Consider the following 22,217-nt stretch of genomic DNA (forward strand, 5'->3'; position numbering starts at 1 on the left):
CCTGGGGACTGGCACAGGGCAGCACGGGCCCAGGGAAAGGGATGCAAACTGGAAGGCTGCATAAAACATTTTAAGTGCTGTATTAATCCTTTCCATGGCAATTAGATCTGCACCAGTAACACTGACTCTTCAGATATTGACAACACTAGCCAACTCTTGCCTTTCCTCACATGCAGAGCATGCTTCCTCTTTGCTCACAGACAAGATTTTGAGCAAAACTGCACTGTTATGGTCCACAAAGGTTAGTGCAATCAGATGGGAGAAAGCAGTGCCTGGTACTGACATGGTCCTTTAGAGCAATTAAGGAACTAGAGATTAATTTCTGATCTTGTGAAACAGTCCTCTGCCTACTCCTGATCTACCACACTGCAATTAAGCTATTACAGCAATCAGTCAGCATTTTAAATCGTTACATGATGCCGGCAGTGCAATCCTATCTTCACGTAAACGCAGATATCTAGTCACAGAGCTTCCTCCRGGGCAGGGGAGATCAACACTGAAAGCTAATGCACTGCTGCGTTAGCCACATTTTCGTATGCTGCACAGGCTGTTGACTGGCGTTTGCAGGTCTGCAGCTGCAGGTATTTGCAGCACCACCTTTGAATTACAAGAATTAATCACTCCCGTCCTGAAACACTCTTTGTAGAGSGCTCCATCCAGGTCCACGCTGTGCATACAGACCCATCCATGCTCTGCTCCCCTTCCAAAATGACTTAGAGCTCCCTTTTCATTACCATGCCACAGTATCTCTACAAGATTACTGCCAGTTCAACACAGCTCAGCTGCGGGTATGGGAAGCAACATGGCACACGTTATTTCCAGAAGACCTGTGCTCTGGGTGTCCCTGTTGGAGCAGGGGCTTGAACCAGATCATCTCTAGAGGTCCCTTCCAACCTCAACCATTCTGGGATTCTGTGAAGAGCTTGCCACTAACTTGTTGAATTTATATGATGAAAATGACTTTCAGTATAAAAACAGTATGCTATGGTCAACGCTACAAAATGTTTTTACTCAGTGTCAGTTACGATCAACTTCCAAAAGTGTCTACCAGTGATGCAAGTGAAATGGGACAGCAAATACTGCAGGATGATGTTGAGTACAGAAGACTGTTTGCTATTTTGGGAAATGGGCTAAAGCCCAAGTGACCTTTTATAGATTTAAGGCATGTCGTTAATAGCCACAAGTATCCTTTCTACACACTTTTAACCATATAAAAAGTTCCATTTGCTGCTTTTCCAAGGTGATTCTCCCTGTAGGGCTGCATGGCACTTAGGACAACAGAATGTATGCAAAATGCTCTGGGCAGATAAATCACTCCTTCAAAAGACTGTTTACAATTGTAGGGAAAGAGTTTATGTATTCTTTTACTTTACTAATTTTCAAGGTTAGAGTGAAAGATTGATTCAGTTGAACATGCTGCTTTGCTTATGCTAAGATGTGGTTTGTGGGCTGTTTTTAGAAGATCATTAAAAAATAACCAAGAAAAACCTGAGTTGAGGTTTTTCACACTAGGACGGACACCAACAGCCTCTGAAGTTACTTTTTCTGTATTCAAACCATTTTATATACAGTGCCTCTGTCTAAAGCAAATTGCTCAAGAAATTCACTGACCTTAAAACCTAGTAATTGGTAGTCTCATCTCTCTAAAGTTTCAGTTGGAGACGAACCTATTGCACATGACATGCTTGGCCAACTTTTCCCATCGTTCCTGTGAACATGAAGCAATCAAATGGCAATCTGGAAACATTCAAGTCTTAAATCCCGTTGAACAACTTGCTACTGAACTGATTTGGACTCATCTACCTTCTTAGCCATACCAGAAGGTGTCAGTCAAGGGCTAAAAAAAAAACATTCAAAAGAATATCCAAATGAAGATCTCTGTATTAAAGACAAGATGTTGTGGGTTCGTAGTAATTTATGTTCTAAGCAGTTTTATTTAGTATTTTTCACAAATCCTAACAACGCTATGCTTCATTATTTCAGGACAGAAATGCCACAGGACAAACACTACTCTTGTAGACACATATAGGCCTTCTTTCGTTTTGCAAGGCTGTAGTCTCCTCTGCTGCTCAGTTTCGTTATTTTAATGCACTATTTTATTACTTTAATGATCTATTTCTTCAGAGTAGCTTCAATCCTGCTCTCCCCATATGCCACTGTTACCTGTTAGATCATGCCAGTGTGCCACACTTCTTTGCTGCATGCTGCTCATTTAACCTGAAGTGTATTAACCTGAAGTTTAAGTGGATTTTATTATCCAGCTATACTATGTTAATACTGTTTCAAATGCGCAACAGCAAAAGACAAGAACTTGTCATGGCAAACACCACCATGCGAGACAAGAACCCACTCCTATTTTCAGGTTCGATCAGTTTTCATAAATATTTTAAACGTCTGTGGATTTTATTTAGCAACTTACAGTCAACACCACTGCTGTCCCCTTAACGTGTTTTTTGTAAAAGCACTTTCTCTGGTGCCTTGAGGGAAACACTGCTCCAGCTCTTGTCTTGCACCTACTGGCAGCCTCTCCCCACGCAGCTGCAGTTCCTCCCCAGGGGCACCTGCAGTATTCCCGCTCCTATTCACGTTGTGGGAATTGAAGAGAGCACCTGCAACACCCCAACTTGAGAGTAAAAACTTGTCTTAATTATTCACTGCTCAATTCCCACAGTTTTCTGCWAGCAGGAAAGCTATGCAATTAAAGCAACAGCACCTGGATGGTCTTGTGTCTTACAAAAGAGCGCTTTGACCTTCACAAAACAAGTGTCAAGAYTAACCTCAGGGACAAGGCTGCAGTGCCCCACAGTCACTAGGCACGGGCACCGCCGTCACGGCACTGGCGAGGTGTCAYGCACGTGCACGTTCCCACAGGCTGCTAGAACTTCTGCATCACTGACACCTGAGTATTGAGCTGTTTGTGCATCCTCTCACGTGCAACTCAGTACCCTGTCACCCTGCAAGGGTCTCTAAGTACAGTGAAAAGAGGCAAAACACACATGGTTTCAAGCTGATCCTTTCCAAAGCGCCATCATTCCCTTCTCCCAGTCAGTCAGCTGCTGCTGCAAGAAAAAATTTATGCAAAAATATTTAAATTTGCCCTCACTGAAGTAGAAACAGCAAAAGTCTCAGATAAACTTTAATTATTATTTGCCATGCTACAAAAAACTATTTTCTCAATTTCTGTAGAGACTGACAACACACAGCAGAGTTGTTATGCATTCATATGTATGTAAATGAGATATCAGAACAAATATAATCTGCAGCTTCAACATTTCCCCCTTCTATTTCAACAAACTGGGAGAACAGAACGTCACCAGAAACTAGAAGTATTTTGTGTGCAGAAAGTTATTAAGAATTCGCTCTTTCTCAGGCCCCAAAGCACTTGCTCCCCCGCACTCCCTCAGGGAGCAAGGAGCTCAGGATCACACAGGAGGAGGCTCATCCCGTGCTCAGTGCGAGAGCCAAACAGGCATGAGTTCACGCTTACACTACCAAGTTATTAAAAATGAAGCTAAATCAGTTCTACAACTTCTGTTTTGATCTCGAGTGTACTTCACCATTTAATATGAGCTGATTTAGCCCTGTTTATCCAACAGACTCATGCTGTAAAGGTACAAAAGAGATTTTACTTTGCATTGTGTTGGTATGGCAAGAGAACTTGTTTCTTGAAGCACTAAACAGGTACTTGTGTTGCCTTTAAAATAGCAATAACTGAACCCAGGGACCACTACTGCACTGACTCTTGATGCTACAAAGCCAGGAGCTTTGAAGAACAAAGAAATAAGGTTCTTATCCCCCAAACATCACAACATCTACATACAAAGCACCGGGAGATAGAAACAAACCAAACCCCTCTGCTTTAACAAAACAACACTCGGAGCAGATGAAGCCCCTGAGCTTCCTAGCAGCATAGCGGTTGGGACTGGGATGCGGTTAACAAAAGCAAAGTGTTGGTGCAGACACCCATGAGACAGCTCAAAACTGACCTACCAGAGGAAATCAGAGGCTTGCAGGAAGCGCAGCCTCCTGAAAAAGGAGGAATGGAGCTGAACAAGACACATGCAGCATCCAGAAACTCTGAATTAGGAACAGCTCAGTTAAAGACACACTTAACTACAGTTATATTAAAAATGCAACCTAAATTATAAAATTGTGCCCAATGTATGAACAAAGATGATATTTCAGGCTGTCTCCCATAGCTGGAGCAAAAACATCACCAGAAGCTCAAGGGCAGAAGGTAGGGGTGGGTTAGTGAYGATGGCTTTCAGAAATGCGAACACTGAGAGTTTCTGAATCACTGCAAGATAAAAAAATTGACTGTGTCTTCCACACAGGATTACCAAGCAGGATTAAGAATGCTTTTCTGCTTCAACAGGACATTAAAGGGCAGCTTCAGAGCCCTGGTTGAGGTCTCCCCTCATCTGAGGGGTCTGGACTTTCAGAGTTGGCTCTTTCAGGTATGGCCTCAGTCTCCAAGCACAGTGAAAATTAGTAAATTTTCTAGTTTTTGCCCTTAGCCTCTTCAACACGGCCATGCCAAAAGAGATGCAGGTTTTCTTCTTCCTCCCGAAACATAGCACCAGGCGTAACAGTTTCCAGCACAACCAACTGAGCAAGCCAATTAGTCMTGAGCACTAATGAGAACAGTGGGCAGCTGTCAAGCTTATATGTAACCACCACGCAGCTCAGGCCCAGGCAGAGGAGGAAACTCAGGGCTTGTCTATGCAAATATGGAAGATGTGGAAACGCTCCAGACACGTCTTTAACAGGTCTTAGGCTGCAAGAGCCAACTCGGTGCAGGAGCACGTGGGTCCTGCTCGCCCAAGCTTTACAACTACATGAGCAACAGGCGAAGTTCCTGCCACACCGCTAAGAACAACACTGACAATTTCTCATCAGCCTGCAAAGGCTTTTACAAGCTTTTAACAGCCTCTGCTCTATTGGAACATAACTGAGAGCTAACTTCTCACTGATCCGAGACTGCTGATTAGCCTTCTGTATCTACAAGCAACAAAATCTTTCTCAGTCACAGGCGAGTTCAAGACTTAAATAACAGCAGATACTAAACAGTAATTAGTAGCTACAATATGCAGAACTAGCTAACAGGATACACTGCTAATTTCAATGTAATAAAGTAATGATATCATTAAGGAAAAAAAAGCTTCCATTTCTTCTTTATCGCGGCTTTTGCTTCAGCGCTTTGGAAGCTCGAGAGGCAGCGCTTGGGAGCCGCCACTGCCTCCTCCCTACAGCCCAGGAAAACCAGGAGCCAACCCTCCCGATTCTGGTGCACTTGGGGCTCTACATCCTGCAGAAGGCCACTGCTTGGAAGCTGCAGCACGCCTCTTCTGTGTCCCATTGGCTATTTAGTACACCCATTTCTATCACCATCCTTGCAGAAGGAAGCAGATGTTTCTCCAAACATTTACAGCATCCAGCCTGTACATATGCACCCATGTTTGGTGAAAATATGAGTACGTTTCAGGCTTGGCATGGGGAAGAAGATAGTTGAGATTTCTTTTACAAAAGACCATGATTTTAAGTTAAAAAAAAAAAAAAAAGAAAATTACATCCCATGAAAGCACAACTGTGGAACACTGATTAAAGTGAGCACTGAGTCATCTAATTGCATTCATAATTTAATCTTGCTAAATAACAGACCAAGGGAGACTGATATTTACCTGGTAATTTTACCTAAATGCAAAACCAGAATCAGCACCGTCTCTGAGCACRCACTCCCGCATGCCAAATCTCGGAAGTGAAGCTTGAATGACTCAAGGATTTTGCCTTTAGCTTTTTTAGAATCAGTGAAACTAACAGCAGTCGAAAGAACCTACAAAAAAATCAAAAAAAAAAAAAAAAAAAAAANAAAAAAAAAAAAAAAAAAAAAAAAGCAAAAGCCCACATACACCCACACTCCAAAGTTCCTACCTTGAATTTACTTCCTATTGGATGAATTAATTTAATATTCCACTGTAACTTGCCTGGTAACTACAGAGCAACAACAACAGGTTTAATATATCTTGATATCATATACATAGATGATCTCAGAGGTCCCTTCCAACCTCAACCATTCCGTGATTCTGTGACTCAGTAGGCTGTGAACAAACAGCACCACTTGTTATTCAAAGCAAGGGTGCCAAGTCCTACGTCCTCCATCGCCGTGGCTGTTCTTACTGGAGGAGCACATGCTGTTTCGCAGCCTGTGAAGCTGCTGTGCGTTGTGGACTCCTGCCCAGCAGCACCCTGCAAGCACCACCTACACTGCAAGGGCAGCCGGGTGACGAGTGAGCCGGGCGCAACCACGGTGCCTACGGCAGAGAATCTAGCGGAATTCCGAGAAGCGCACACAAGAGGAAYGATGGAGTTGACAGGACAGTTGATGGGCTGCTGGCGAGCTGAGCCCTGCCTGCACAAACGCCTTAGGAAGTGGCTCCAGACCGAGGGGGAGCTGCAGGCCCGCGAGGGGCGGAGGAGCAGGAAACACTGCCGGGTCCTGCACCGGCCACACGAGCGGCTCCCACGCGCGCTCGCGAGCCCGACGCGGAGCGCAGGTCAGCGCCATCCCGCAGAACCGCGTGCACGGCTAGCCGCGCGTCCCGCCAACATCTGCACCCCGGCTGCTCAACCCTGCTGGACACGAGCAGGAAACAGCCTGAAAAAAGCAGGGAACGGACTACGACAATGCAGCAGCAAAAATTCTCAGAATTAGACTTTTTAAAACAGGCTCAATTTACTAATAAAGCAGTTAATCTTGCTTCTCAGTAATCAAAGGTAGAGTTATCAATAACAGGCTCTTAAGTTTGTGTTTACACATAGCAGATTCTATAGCAGAATATGGTTATTGTCAAAAAACAAAACAGAACAGCCACACACACAAAAAACCCCACACATCTTTGCAGATGTTCCTGCCAAGCAATCCAGGCCAGCTGGGTGAGCGACCAGACCATGTAGCTGGGGAAAGGACACCTTCTCCAGATCTTTTCCCTGATGCTCTCCTGATATTTTTAGGAGCAATGAATCTCCCTGCTCACACAGTACCTGAAGTAAAGTAACCACAGTTTAATATCAACAGAGCAGAGGCAGACTGTCACGCTTCATAAACACAGGTTGCTTGCTTTGGGTACAAACTCTCAAAGTTTAGCTTATCCCAAAACTCACCTGAAACTAACACCACAATCCCCCAACGAAAATAGTGTCAGTATTGAAGTTAATAAGAGGCCTCTTTCTGATATGGTTCAATTGCAAAGTTAATCCAACCTAGAAGAACACACACTTTGCATGTCTACTCTATTACTGTTTCTATTCTTTCAATTGTTGGCAGGAAAATAAAAGCTCAAATACAGCTCCAGGCAGACTTTCAGTGCTCCTCCCAAGAGGAATCTCTATTCAATTGATAGATCTCGCTTCTCAGAATGAAATTATAATTAATGCTAATACTTTGTAATTACTAGCTATAACTGCAAGATATGCTGATTTCTGGATGGGTATCAGGGAAATGTATTGAAAGCTGACTATATCATACCTGTAAAACACTAAAAAGTGGTGGCAGTTCCCACTTGAAGTACTTCAAAATACACTGCAAGGGGGGGAAACACAACGTGAGACAAGCAACAGTCTTGCTCTGCAGGAAAGCTGAGACAACCTACGGAACACTATAGAGATCTTATTCATACTCAAGTCTTTTGTGATCCAACCAAAGAAAGGCAAGGTAGCACACAAGAAAGAACAATCTTGCCTAACAAAAACCTACTTTGGCTTCAGGACCATGACCGTTTTAGCAGAACCAAACACTAACAGGATTGTTTCTCAGTACATTTAAGACTCATGGTCAGACCCTAAGCTGTCTAGTCAAAAGGTCAGCCGTTTCATGTGGCAACTTAACTGGATGTTGTAACCGACTGCATTCTAATGTAGTTCTGCACCTGCACCTTCTGGGAGAGGAGGAGAAGGCAACCAGATGCAACACTCGTTCATATGCAATCTCATAATATAGAACATGACATAGCCAGATGAATACAACTACTGCCTCTGCAAGTTTCTAGCAACTGTGACACCAACTGGCAAAAAACACTCCAGGGCTAAGGTCTCCAGGGCTGGAGCTAAAAGCTAGACAAAGAATGCATTCTTCATTACTGTATACTCATCAGGTTTAAGGAACAGTCTCATAGAAGTCTGAGGTGTCTCACCAGAGAAGCTGTCTCCAACACCCGTAAGACGATAGATGTTTTTAGCATCTGAATTTAGTAATATAAATCAGAAGAGGAAAAAAAAAAAAAGAATTAAACCTTAGATGAGAAAGGTAGTTTTTCAGAAGAAGCACTTTAACCGAGTTGCTGTGGGAAAGGGCAGACACGGTGCCCGTGCCGCCCRACGGCACCAGCGAGGCCACACGGAGCGCTGCGCACCGCGGGGCGCCGCGGACGCGTCTCCGCACACGCGGACCCGCTCGGAGACACGGCGCGGTCCCACAGCCCGGGGCAGCCGCGCTGGCCCAAACCAGCCAGTCACCCGCGCACTGCGGTTGACTCAAGCTAGATTTACTGTCATCACGGCCTCTCAGCAGCCTAATATACTACAACTCCATTCATTCAAACCAGAAGTCCTTATTTTTATAAAATACATAATAAAATGAGAGGGAGAAAAAAGTAATCAAGTAAATACACGGTGTTGTTACAGCAAGCAGTTACTAGCAAGGACTACTTCATTTGCTGCCCTTTCCATCCTTCCTCGTTTGTCCATGGTGCACCACCCTACCAACCCAACATGTTTCAAGAGCAGCAGTTTCATTTCAGTGAGATCAAAGCTAAGCACCTGCCACGTGAGAAAAGAGCTAATGCTGGGATCTTTTTAAGCTCTTTGCTTCACCACTGAAGAATATATGGAACACAGTAGCATACTGTTTGCTGAAAGAAACTTGCTTTTAGAAACATTTAAGAAAACATACAAGCAGGTGATAAAGACCAAAGGTAAATCCAAGCAACTTACTGCTGCTGCTGAGGCCTCCTCTCCACCTATATAGATAGAAGAAGCTATCTCCATCACAGACAAGTTGGTGGGAGCATCAGTAGTAGATGACGATCTGGGCCGACCTGATTGAGTATCTTGGGCAGATCTCCTGTTGATCTGAGGGCTTCCTTTTGGAGGGTCCATCTTGCCCCGCCTGCTGTGCAGGCTTGTCCCTCTCTTCATTTTAGGTGGCACTCTGATCTGCTGAAGCACTCGATTCAGAGCTGTGGGGTGGGTGGAGACACCATCAATTTCAGCACAGGCGCTTTGGTTTTCCAAATCCATTTCAGCCTCCAGATCAGCCTGAACTTGCTGAACATCATGGGGAGAAACTGAGGACCTCCTGCGCTGGTGCTGGAAAAGGTGCTTCAAGCCTTGACCAATCACATTAATGTTCTCCAAAGCATTATGCGTTATTTTGGATAATTTTTGCTCTGATTCATGCTGTTTTTTGGTCTCGGTATCTTGGGATTTGCCTCCAGGATCAGGGTCATCACACATCTGTTCATTGCCAGAGGGCTCCATTGATGACACTCAACAGGCCTATTGGACTATTCATATATAAACAGGTCCCCCTCTTTTAAAAGGCTTGCGTTTGTTTTAAAAATGCCAAGATTGTCAGCCAATTAGGTGTGCAATTGCTTCAAGAGTGACTACACATGCAGCTGTGCCACGGTGATCTCATGCTTATCTAATGTTAAACAAAAGAGCCATTATTATACATCCATGCAGAAAGTAGTGGGTTAAAAAATTCAATGAGCAAAACATGCCATTAACAACATAAAATACATCAGTTTTCCAAGCATCCTTCAGTCATGGTATTAGTTGCATATAGGCTGTATGCAGAGGCCAAAGCTTTCAGGGAAAAGTCATTTACTGCCTAGGGAAAGAAGCCCAGCACAAACTATGCAGGGAAGGAAGAAAAGTAAAAATGCTGGTCTCAAAGGGGAAGCAAGGGAAAAAAACAGCTCTGTTCTAAGAACAGAGCCCATAATAATACCTAAGAGAACATGAGGTTAGACTTCTGTAGATTCTGTACCATGTTACTCTTTGGCAGAATTAATTTTGTTTCTTATCAAAGATTTGATCTTGTGCTTTAAATGTCATGCCTGTTCTACCTACCTGATTTTCCTGTGGAATGCCTAAATTCACACAATTCATATATGCAAGAAACCAGAACATTTCCAAATCAGTTACGCTGCTTTTCCAAATTGTAAGAAATGGCTCATTATTGCCAGCACCCAGCAATGGCATTGGCAACCAGATGTGATAATCTGTCTTCAAGCAAGAAAAGGCAAGCACAAATGTTTCAGTAGGAATAATAATCTTGTCCACAATTTTCAGTGAAATTAGAAAACACTTTTTAAAAGGCAGATTTAAAAGACAGTGACAGACCTAAAAGGGAAATGGCAGCTACACCGTGTATCTGTAGCTCAACCTCCAATGGAGAGAAATCATGTAATTTTTCCCCAGAAGATCTCAACCTCACCTCTCATACCAGTCTGGGCTCAGGCAGTTGGTTACACTACCTCCAGCAGCATAGTACATAGTAACACACTACTGGAGAAGTGCAGCACGGGAAAGAGGAAGGAAGGACACAGTATCTGGAAGAGTTTCACATCTGCACCATGAGATCACATGCTCGGAAGCTGATCATTGTTTTCTTGCAGGAGAAAGTTTTGATTCTATAAATACAGAACCCAGATCACAAAGGTCCACTTCAATCTTGGCAGGAGGCAGTCTGAGCTTTAAAAAAACATTTTATTTAAAATGCAACATATATTTGGGGTACAAGCACATTCGGTTCTATCTTAAAACAGCTGCAGAAGCATAATGCATTGAGATTATGATTACAGAGCCCTCAATTTTGTGCACCTGAAGCCTGACACAAGAGGTGAAGTAGATATTCCAAAACATTCTGCAAATTGGCATCCAAAAAATATCAAAAGAGCTGCCTCACTTTTTCAAACATCTTAGCTATCAGCCGGAGGAGAGATAAAATTCACTACATATAAAAAGCGAAACAATGGAATATATATGTCTGTATATATATACACACAGAAGAATACACACACGTAAGTTCTTTATATGCGCGCACGCGGACACACACACAAATATTTTGAAAACGCTAAAACATTGAGTCTCAATTTATTAATGAATACCCCATCAGGTTAAGAAAACCATTAAAAGCAAAGTAATAAACTTCAGCCAAAAAAAATGAGGTTATTTATTCATATTCATGCAGAAATTCTGTGACTAAATCAGACATATTTACCTTCTACTGTTGTGTACTTAACATACTTCCTTAAATTACTTTGTCTTTATAGCTAATACCATATTTGGATTTTTCAATCTCTTATTTTGAATATTGTTTTTACTTTTTCTAATGCAAGAAAGTTGAAGTATAGGTCTCTACAATATGGCTCAGGGAAAAAGTCTTAGCGAATAGCAACAGTCCTGGATCCGATGGATAAAAGACAGCTTGACAGCTGACCTATGACTGCCTTTATTTTGGCAATTCACTGGTATTTATTTTTCTGAACAGTAGCTTTCTATCAGATTTTAACGCAACAGTGGTGATCATAAAGATCATAATTTCAGTCTAACTAGAAATTCATGCATCATTTTGGTGAAAACCAATCATCTGCTTCATTCAGACCTCTTACATAGATACCAATCTGATACATATGGGGCTACATTCAATTCACAAACAAGTCACTACTGCCTTCTGTATTCTGCAATTGATTTCTGAAATTACACTGACTTGTATTTTTAAGAGGTTCCTCCAGGAGCTTTGTGAACATCTGTCTATTCATATTTCCATTTGATAAATCTAGTGTGAGCCTGAAAGAGCTTTTAGGATTTCTGAGAGGAAATTGCCCAAACTATTAATTTGTCCTACTATCTACTTTAAGGGAAAAACAGAATAAGATAATTCAGAATTCTAAGAACTATGAAATGTACTAATTGGTTTTTTTTGCTAATTATGTGCCTCAGTATTCAGGTTTTGTGCTTGGTTTTCCATTTATAAAAGCCTTTATATTCTCTGTTTCAGAGAGAGAATCAAATAGACCACCTTTCGGCATAAAGCTCAGGAACACACGTTTCTGTTTCCTATGTACAGTGCATGGGGGCAAAACTAATTATTATTTTCAGTCACAGTGAGCAAAAGATGCTATAATGTTATTACTTCACAGAATATGATCATATCGTCCTTCATTTTGCACTTAYTTCACTGGGACACAAAACTGTTCAGAAGGAGAAACTGCCAAATTGAGATTAGATAAGTACAAATATAAAAACCAGTACTTGCCTCCATCAGTTGTCCTTAAGCTTGGCTGACATCTGGGGTCCCTCTGCTAAGGGAAACTGCAAAAGAAATTAGACATGAGAAGCAAATTTTGGGAAGRAGAAGAAAGATGCACAAACAATAAAGCAAGGATTCTTTCAACTTGTGCCTTTTTTCATTTAAAGGAATCTGCCCTAGAAGCTGCAATATTTTAAACTCTCAGATAGCTGGAAGAATAAAACCCCTAATGATGTTAAAACCAAACCTTATGGGATTAACCACAAAGTTTTTYGAGGAAGAATGTTAGTTCTAAGGATTTATGGCCACCAGTAGGTGCCAAAGCACAGCTAGCTTTCCGGCTACAGCCTGCAAGGACAGACCGGTCTGGTCTGCAAAACTTGTTTTCTCCTGTTTATTCATTCAGGCAGCCCAGGCACAGGCTGCGCAGCTTTGCCCTTGTTTACCTGGGGCTCAGGCGCCGCGACGCGAGGGCTGCGGGCGCTCTGAAGCGCGAGTGCCTCTGCACATGCGGCTCAAGCGACGCCCCTGCAAGGCGGCCGCGCGCAGCGGGCAGAGCCGCGGCGCCAGCCCTGTGAACAGGTATCGGGGACAGCCCCGGCACTCAGCACCCCAACCCGCCGCGTGACAAGCAGCACCAGGAGCCGCACCTCACTGAGGCCAGCGCCAGGGATGCGATGCTCATGTCCACCCCTGGCAAAGGGCCCGTGGCAGCATCGCTGCCCTAGAGGAAAGGGCCACGCATTTCAGAGGCATTTTGATGACGGCCTTGCCGGCTCCAGGCCAAGGCCCACGTAAGGATGGAGGTTGCTAGGGGGGGCACCCTTAGAAGATGGTGACCGGGCGGCTGACGCTGACAAACTGAGCGCCCTTCTGCAGCAAAGCTTGTGGGGGTAGCCCAGGTGCCAGCCTGAAACACGGCTAAAACACCCAACCTTCTGAAGGCAACTTGTTACTCATTAGCTCTTGAGGACAGTAACACAAGCCTTAAGGCCATACTTGCCTAATGAGTCTTTTATTTGGCACGGACTGACCCTTGGTGTTCTGCTAAGACCAAAAAACACCTTTTTTATTATTTATTTCTCTCATTGTATCAATATGCAAAAAAATACACTTCAGCAATGGCTAATCAGGACCTACAGCACTTTGGTAACCCTTCTCAAGGCCGAATTTTCAGTAACAATCTTTAAATTAGTTATGGAAATAGCTAGATCCTCACTGCTTAAACATTTGCACAAAGGTTTTAGGGGCATTTGAGCTGTTTGAGATGAAGTCAAGATTTGAAATAAACCTTTGATCATACATGAAAATTGCATTTGGCAGTCGGTTAAACTTCCAAAAGGAAAGGCCTTAAATATAAGGAAACCCATCATTAACTACTCTAGACAGCTTCAGCAAAGCTGAAGGAGTAAGGTGGTCAAGATGAAGTACCATGTTATCAACAAAGATGATCCTCCCCTAGGTGCAGGGCACAGGAACACAGGATGAATTGTTCTCTCTTCTATTTAAAGCACTTCACATCTCAGAGCCCTTATTCATATTTATTACATTTTATTGCAGAATAAAAATGAAGCAAGCTTCACAATACATTAAGACTCAGTGGATTACTACAAACCACTGCACAAGTGGGGGATTTGGACTACTACACATTTCAGATCTGCATCTCCAGGAATACAGAAAGAAAATTAATTAGAAACATTTGAACAGGATGCTAGAATGCGAACAAGGAAGCGATGACAGCAAATACTACAAGATTAGGAGAAAAGTGATACACGGAAGATGAAAGCATTTTTGAAAATGGTCTTACTGTGGAAGACACTCCATTTCTACAACAGGGTGAGCGGAGAATTAAGCAGTGTGCGTCACAGGACAGCGAACGTGCGAGGCACTGCCCAGAGTTCTGCCAGGCAGGTTTTCAGGGATAGCAGAGGCTTCCAACCTGCTCCAGCTCCCAGCCTGGACACCGCACAGTCCGCGACCACAGTCCCCACAGGACGGCTTTGAGACACACAGTCACAACAAATACGATTCTCCCTTTGTGAATCAGAGCCTCTAATGATAAATACCAACGATTTCTCACTTTCTAACGGCAACTCAGTGCTTCTTCTGAATTTTCAAAAACTGCTGAACTGCTCTGACTGGAGTTTTTCCACCTTCCTGTACTGCTGAAGAATGGGCAGAACTCAGATGCCACCTTGTTTTCATAAGGGCAGCAGCCGTCCCGCAGAGCCACGCGATCAGCAGCAGCGCTGCTGACTGTTAGAGAGAACGAGGAGGGCAGGATTGGGAAACGGTGTTGCTGGTGCTGCTTCGCTCCAGGAGGAGCTCCTGGGAGGAAAGAAAACTGCCTCTTCCATTTGTTCTGTATAACTACTTCCCTCAAACACTACATAGCATGAGAATGTGCCAGGAATTTGTCATGCATTTAAGATCAAGATCAGAAGTCAAAAAAGGTCCTGCCCTATTAGATTTTGGTTAAACTGTATTCAAGTAAACCTTGACTCTAAATGAATACCCTTCAGAAATACAATTATTTGCAAGTAAAATGATCCTTAAAGCCACCACTGAAATACAGCTCAGGACTGACATTTGAAGTGTGAGTGCCTGTTACAGACACAAACAGCACAAAACTACAGAAATGAGGAACAAAAAGTATTTTCAATAAAACACAAAAGATGTTGGCTTTTTTGCAGAATATCTATTATTTGTGTAGTATCTGAATATTTGAAACACTTACCAGTAATGTTCACATACAGCTAAAGAACTCTCACATTTGTTTCACTACATAAAATGCTCAGATTAATGTGTCATCATAGAGTTGTCGTCTATAGTTCACAGGGATCTTACATAAACACTTTAGTTGCTCTTGCTTGGCAAAAAGCACATGTTTTTAAGTTGCCTCAAAAGAGGGATATCTTTTATTAAGAGCCTAGCTCTCCTTGAGAAAGCCCTGATTATTTTGAGAAACTCATCTCAAAGATGATACAATAAAGTAAACAACTGGACAAAAGATTGACCTGACAGCAGCCACATACAGGAAAAAAAAACACTCCTGGAACTGGGAATCCTAGAGAGCAGTTTATGTCCATGGAAGGATAACGGCATTTTTAATGTACTGCTATACAGCAGGAACAGGCAGCAGAGCAAATAGGGAGAAGCCTTGGGTGTTTATAAGCAACTTGCCAGAAAGAAGGGCAGGGGCAGCACCCCAAAGGCAGTTATGCTGGAGGGGCAGCTGGGCTGCCCCAGGGAACTCACCAATTTAACACACAGGACTTGGGATGAGACCAAACCACCCAGTCCAGCAAGACTGAAGGTACTGGGCGAAGAAAAACTGCATCAACAGGAATGACACAAGCACAGCACGGGACTGATAAATCAGTTTTTAAGCCAGTTGTGCAGGGTTTCAGGGCAAAAGCAAGATATTAAAGTAAAAATAAGTTCACTGATTGCTACCTAACATTTTTCCTATATCCTCCAACCTATTCATGATCTTACCCAGAAGTCAAGCAGGAGATCAGCTGAATGACCCCTTCTCAAAGCAGAGATTCTGCAGGGACAGCTTGGTGGACAAAACGAGAGACCAGATTTCTGCRAATAAACTAGCTTTGGCATGGAAATCAAAGCAGCGCATTTCAGAGGCTATTCCTTTAGACCTATAAAGGTATTACAAGGTTAAGGCTGTGCAGCTGCTCCAGAGCTGGTACTCCATAATGGTCTCACTGTAGGACAATGTCCCTGGCTCTTCAGCTTAAATTATTTTTTGTTCTTCTTTTTAAAAAGAAGCACTGGTTAAATTTAACACACTTTTTCACCTTGAGTTCTGTAGCTGTATAAAGTACTTGCAGGTTTGCATTACCATAGGAGGTGAATAAGATTATGTATTTACCCATGGTACACTCCTACTTTATAGTCAGTTGCAATTATTTCTTTAGATTTCACATGCAGAACAAACACAGAAAGGTCAAGTAGCTGCCTCAGGTTGCATAAGGCTTCTGGAGCATAAAACTGAACTTAAGCCTTATCCCTGTGAGGTGAATGCCATTTTGACAGGTTGCTTCACTGCTGCCTCCTTTGCACTGGCTTACGAACAGACCAGAGACTCGACACAGGCTATTTTCCATCACATTACAAAGCCAGTGCCTCACAGAAGTTAAATCTAGAGTAAAGAATGATCAACTAGAACCTTTCAATGTGAACTTTGTGAATATTTGCCAATATTCACAGTTGCACACATGAATACATTTCCTATAATTTTTGTGAATGGACTTAAAGGTGCAGAGACAACAATAAGAATGAAGCTTGCAGATATCTTAGAGTAAAAACAAATACAATGGGTTTTTTTTATCTACAAAGATCTCTAATAAAAGCTATTGGTTTTACAAAACACAAAAAGAAAATGACTTTTAGCAAAATGTTCTTTTTAGCATGATAGATTAAGAAATGTTTTACATTCTGTCCATTAAAAATATGTATAATGTAGAAAAAGTTACACAATGCTGCAATTTGCAACTGCAGATTGCCAAGACATGACCAAGAGCTGACATTTGCACTCTATTTTCTAACCCATTTCAGAAAAGCCACATCCTCACCCGTGCTTCCCCAAAACCACCCTGCAAGAAACCCAACTACAGCATTTCCTTGGGCACAACTTCCTTTGCTGAAGGAAAGACTGCAGCCACGAGCGCTGCACAAACCACTCGGCCACAGGCTGAGAACTCAGCGCGTGGCCACAGACGGGCAGGGGGCTGCAGCTGTTCCTTCACAATGCAAAGTGTACGACAAAATGTACGTCAGCTCTACTCAGCTCTGGTGAGGCCGCACCTGGAGYACTGTGTTCAGTTCTGGGCACCCCAGTATAGGAGGGACGTGGAGCTTCTGGAGAGGGTCCAGAGAAGGGCAACCAGGATGATTAAGGGAATGGAACAGCTCTCGTATGAAGAGAGGCTGAGTGAGCTGGGCCTGTTTTCTCTGGAGAAGAGAAGGCTCAGGGGGGATATGATTAATATGTATAAGTTCAGGAAGGGAGAATGCAGGGAGGAAGGGGACAAGCTGTTCTCACTGGTGGCCAGCGATAGGACGAGGGGTAATGGCCACAAGCTGAARCACAAGAAGTTCTGTCTCCAGGTGARGAGSAACTTCTTTMCTGTTAGGGTRACAGAGCAGTGGAACAGGCTGCCCAGGGRGGTTGTGGAGTCTCCTACTCTGGAGGTCTTCAAAACCCGCCTGGATGCCACCCTGTGCCACATGCTSTAGGTGTGCCTGCTTGAGCAGGAAGGTTGGACTAGATGATCTGTAGAGGTCCCTTCCAACCTTAAATATTCTGTGAATCTGTGAATTTCTGTCCTCTTTTGCCCCATTTCCCCTTTTCAGCCCCATAGCATGACATCCCACCATTTCAGTTGTTGCAGACACGGCTGTTTCTGGGACTGTGAATCACAGAACAGGAACCAAATATGAACCAAAACAGGAAAATCAACCCAGCTTTGAAAAAAACAAGGAAAAAATAATCTTTGAATTGTTACAGCAATGAGGGGATGACATGAAAGACAACAGGCAGTATGGAAATGGGAAATAATTACTTCAAAATTGTGTTATCAAGAGTCTCTGATCTGAAACTATTGCCAGAAGCGCAGGGGAAACAGTATCTCACACAAACTTTGGGTTTTCTCACCCAAACAAAAGTTACTTCACTTCTGGAGTTCTTATTTTGCATTTTGGAAAAGATAAGCACAGCTCACAATGAGATGAACAGTCAAAACCTGCACAGTAGAGTTTTTTGTTTGTTTTAATATTATGTAAGTCACTTCTCTACATTCTGTCATGCAGCAAAGTCAGAAGCAATTGTAAAGTGATTGTCAAGTACTTGAGCAGGGAAGAGAGAACGACGACATAGATAAAAAATCAGTCCCAGGTGCAGAGCTCCAAAACTCGCAGCAATGGCTGGCGCAGGCAGCCTGGCAGACAGGACGACTATGGACAGAGCAGGGGAACCTCAGAGAAGCCAGAAGCCCCACAGGCTGAGGAAGGCAAGGGGGAGAACGTGATTTAAAACATGTGATAATTTGGGAAAATGCAGCAATCAAGACAATCTGCTCTTCTTACCTCAGAAATGAGGAAATCTCTAACTTTAGTTGGCCAGTAACAAGGGAAAAAACCCCAACCCCTCCCCCCCACCTTGTTACAACAGTATACATTCACATCTTATCTAAAAAACAACTTTGGCTTGTTTTTAGAAACAGTACCCAGCATCTACAGTTCACCACTTGAATAATCTGTTTTAAACTGCTTTCATTATTTGCCATTTTTGCAGGGACATGCACAGCAGCATAAAAACGTTCCAATTTCTGTAGAGGCAACTCTCATTTACATGTTTGAGACCAGCTGTGCAATTATTTCTTTGCATAGACAGGAGCCAAGAACAGCACAGTAATTAAAAAAAGCCTGCCTGGAAAGAATAAATTAGTTATATACATGCTAAGGTGAAATGGAATAATTCTGCTTCTTTAGCTTCCTCCATTTKTAAGAAATTGCTCAGTAGAACAGATTTAATTCCTTGGAAAATCAAGTCATTCAACTGTGAGGAGTTAAATCCCTACCACCTATTTTTGCTATTAACAATCGCACTGTTGATCAGATGCTCCAGCCTCTGGAAAAGCAGAACATTATTAGACAATGCCAGATATTTTGGTAAAATCATTTCAGGAGGGAAGCTGGGGGAGAGCAAGAGAAGGGATGCAGAGGCACAAAGCTGTTCTCCTCACTGCCCGCTTGCCAGGAAACGCTGCCACTTCCAGTGTGTCAAAGCTGACTCAAATGTCAGGAACAAATGAACCACAAAGAGCGGAGATACAGGCATTTTCATTCCGCTCCCCAGGAGACAAAAGGTTGTGCGACAGCAACCTGAGGGCAACGGCGACGGGAAAGGCTTAGGCACGTTAGGCCCATTAGTCCTAGGCAAGGAGAGCTCACCTGGCCGTAGTGCCCAGCGGGTCCTCGCCGGCGACAAGGCCGGCGCGGAGGCTGGCGAGCTCTGCAGCTCGCGAGGAAGCCTCGCTTCAGACTTCAGCTGCACGAGAGGGTTAAAGCAAGTCACATTCACAGGCTTGTGGAGAATGGTAGCACCTACCAGCAGCCCACGCTACATGTGCTTATAGCAAGTGCTGATAGCCCTGAATGTTGAGCAGTATATTTACAGCAACTTGCAAAAGAACGAACGAACTAACCTGGCACAAAGTCGCAGAATACTCCCCCTGATGACTCAAAAAACAATGCTCATTCTCTGATCTTTCAGTAACATTGACTTGACTTACTGCGGCTAAAAGATCAAAAGTAGTTATCATTTGATTCAGCAAAATCACAATGCTTTTCTGACAGTTTTCTACCACTGTTGTTATCATGTACATGAAAATTTTCCATTCACATCTATCATCAGATGAGTTAAAGTTTTGACTTTAAACAATTTACAGAGACCAACCCCCAGGAATATTCAGGGCCAAAACGTGGGCAGGCAAGAAATCCAAATATGCACTAATCCAAAAATAATTTCATTATTACCAGGCTGTACCCTGGATTTGAAAGAGATCCACTCTAAACTTCCACTGGRACTCCGTGGCAGCCCGGTGCAGGGCGCAGGACGGCTCCCTCGCGCTGCTAGGAAGCTGCACGCTGGCCGAGGAGCACAGCTGCCAGCAGCGGCGCCTGCACCCGGCACCGCGCGGCACTGCTGGCGCTTCAAACAAGAGCGCAGCATGCACAGAGGGAGAGTTCGGGTTAGCGGTTAACAGCCTTCATCAGCAAAAGGGTGGTCTGCAGTGCTGCACCACCTCCAAACTGCTCTTCCCGTCCATGGCAGCGCAGCTTCACTCTCCCGTCACAGGGAAGCCTTCCTTCCTCATCTCTCCTCAGATGATACAGGCAGCTTTTAATTAGGTGCCACTCTTAAATTATATTACTGTACTGTGATGGCCTTAATTTGGGACTGTTTTGTTTAAATGCCTCTGTTGCTTCAATTAAGTATAGATAAGTCCCTGCTTGCAGGGCTACAAAGACAACGCTCAGTCGTCACCGAAGGCAGCTCACCATCCTTCAGGCAGCGCTGACGGGGCTGGAAGGACTGATGTGAGAGAGAGGACCTTACCCACACATTCCCAACGACCTGCTACCAGTTGCAGGCACAAACGGGATACAGGCACCACGCGCTGTAAAGTTAACTACTCACTGCGGCCACTGTTGTAAAACTCAGGTAGCTCAAGCACGGACTGCGACGAGGAACTGAACCGAGCGCTGAGGTCACATCAGGTGAAAGAGGTGGCAAAGCGGCTCCTGTGCTCAGGAGCAGAGCCCAAGCAGGCCCCAACATCCATCCTGATGCACCCTGCCCTGGGGCCTGGCTTCTGCAAATAGCCTATGCAGCTCTTCAGAGCACAGGAACTTGGCTTGCATTAAAATTGTCCATGGCACCCAAAGAAGCAACAACTCACTATTACAGCAGAAAGCACATCCGGAAACGGAGGCCAGAGCTGGCCATAAATACAGCTGCTATCACACAGGGGCTGCAACTTTCCTGCTCTGTTCATTTAGTGTGAACAGGTAATCTAAGTACATTGGAGTTTGTTTCTTGTGCTCTAATTTGAGATAAGTGCAAGTTATGCTATACTATACCAGAAGTATGACCAATGTTCAACATTCACTATTAATCACCTTTCTTGGCATGGACAGACTAAATATTTCAGTGCAAGGTCAGACATTCAACTTCAGCTGACTAGTCTTGAAGACACTTTCCAAAAGTAAAGAACTACATTTGCTGGACTTAGGCTTCTCAAAGTAAGAACAAGCTACAGATTACCTAACAATATGTAATGAAATTACTGATGCTTGCTGTTGGTCCCTTTCTTCCAGTAGACCCAAGTCTTTCTGGAGACAACATCCAAACTGCAAACACAGCACAGCTAAGTCATGTACACAAACATGCCAGCTCTATAACACCCACCTGCATATCCAACTGTGCAAAGACAGTAGTTAACTCCTTCCCTGGAGGTCTTTAAAACCTGCCTGGATGCCACCCTGTGCCACATGCTCTGGGAGTCCGTGCTCAAGAAGGAAGGTTGGACTAGATGATCTCTGGAGGTCCCTTCCAACCTTTAACATTCCGTGATTCTGTAACTCAGCCGTCTTGGGCTATGGAGCTGGGCCTGCTTGGGGGAATCCGCAGGGATGCCAGCGAGCCGGCCACCCGCGCCCTAAGGAAGCTCTGGGGGGAGCAGCACATTAGTGCTAGCAGCGGTGCTTCCTCCTTTGATTCTTATACCCAATCACAAAATAAATTACTAATCTTTACATTTGTAGCATAAATCCTTTTCAGGCATTTTCATTTTTAAAAAATGCTGTTTTGGAGCTTAAGACCAAACCCATTTAATATGAAATTCACTTAGGCTCCAATTTCAGTAAACATTTTTAACACCAAGTTGCTGGCAAATGTATTATTCTCTATTGCCAAAGGATGTGCATAAATTCAGCTGCAATTTATTATAATCCACACTACATACCACCCAAAAAGGAACGTCAAATGTTATTTCAAGCATTAAAATCAGCAAAACCTCATGACAGATGATGACATTAAACACCAAAAGCACATGATGGGCAGCAGTGAACGTGGCTGCTTGGCGGAAATGCATCGGCTGCTGTCTTCAAGCTCTGCCCACTGACAGCTGCAGTCACCCAATATCAAGAACACTCATTCAAGGCTAACTAGACCAACAGTTATGTAATGACCCTGGTGCAAAACATGGGAACAAAACACTTCAGCCAGTGAAGCAACATGAATTCACAAGAACCTAATCAGAATACAGGAACACCTCCAAGACCCGAGTTTTCTTAAATAACCCATATCTGTATGCCA

General features: G+C 43.6%; 1 protein-coding gene across 6 annotated transcripts in view; it reads right to left on the bottom strand.

The window, feature by feature from the left end:
* Positions 1-22,217, bottom strand: part of TMCC1 (transmembrane and coiled-coil domain family 1) — a 130,244-nt gene that overhangs the window by 54,222 nt on the left and 53,805 nt on the right. For 4 of the 6 annotated variants that reach the window (XM_026052651.1, XM_026052650.1, XM_026052652.1 and 1 more), the window contains 2 exons: positions 12,323-12,378; positions 8,989-9,700 (listed from right to left, as the gene is read on the bottom strand). In XM_026052651.1, the coding sequence (XP_025908436.1) occupies positions 8,989-9,534 (546 nt within the window). In that variant the 5' untranslated portion in view covers positions 9,535-9,700; positions 12,323-12,378. Of the gene's footprint in view, positions 1-8,988; positions 9,701-12,322; positions 12,379-22,217 lie in introns of those variants that run through there. The other 2 variants (XM_026052656.1, XM_026052655.1) reach the window with 2 other exon arrangements.

The sequence above is a fragment of the Nothoprocta perdicaria genome, unplaced genomic scaffold (genome assembly GCF_003342845.1).
Source record: "Nothoprocta perdicaria isolate Ctin4 unplaced genomic scaffold, notPer1 scaffold_9, whole genome shotgun sequence".
NCBI lineage: Eukaryota > Metazoa > Chordata > Aves > Tinamiformes > Tinamidae > Nothoprocta > Nothoprocta perdicaria.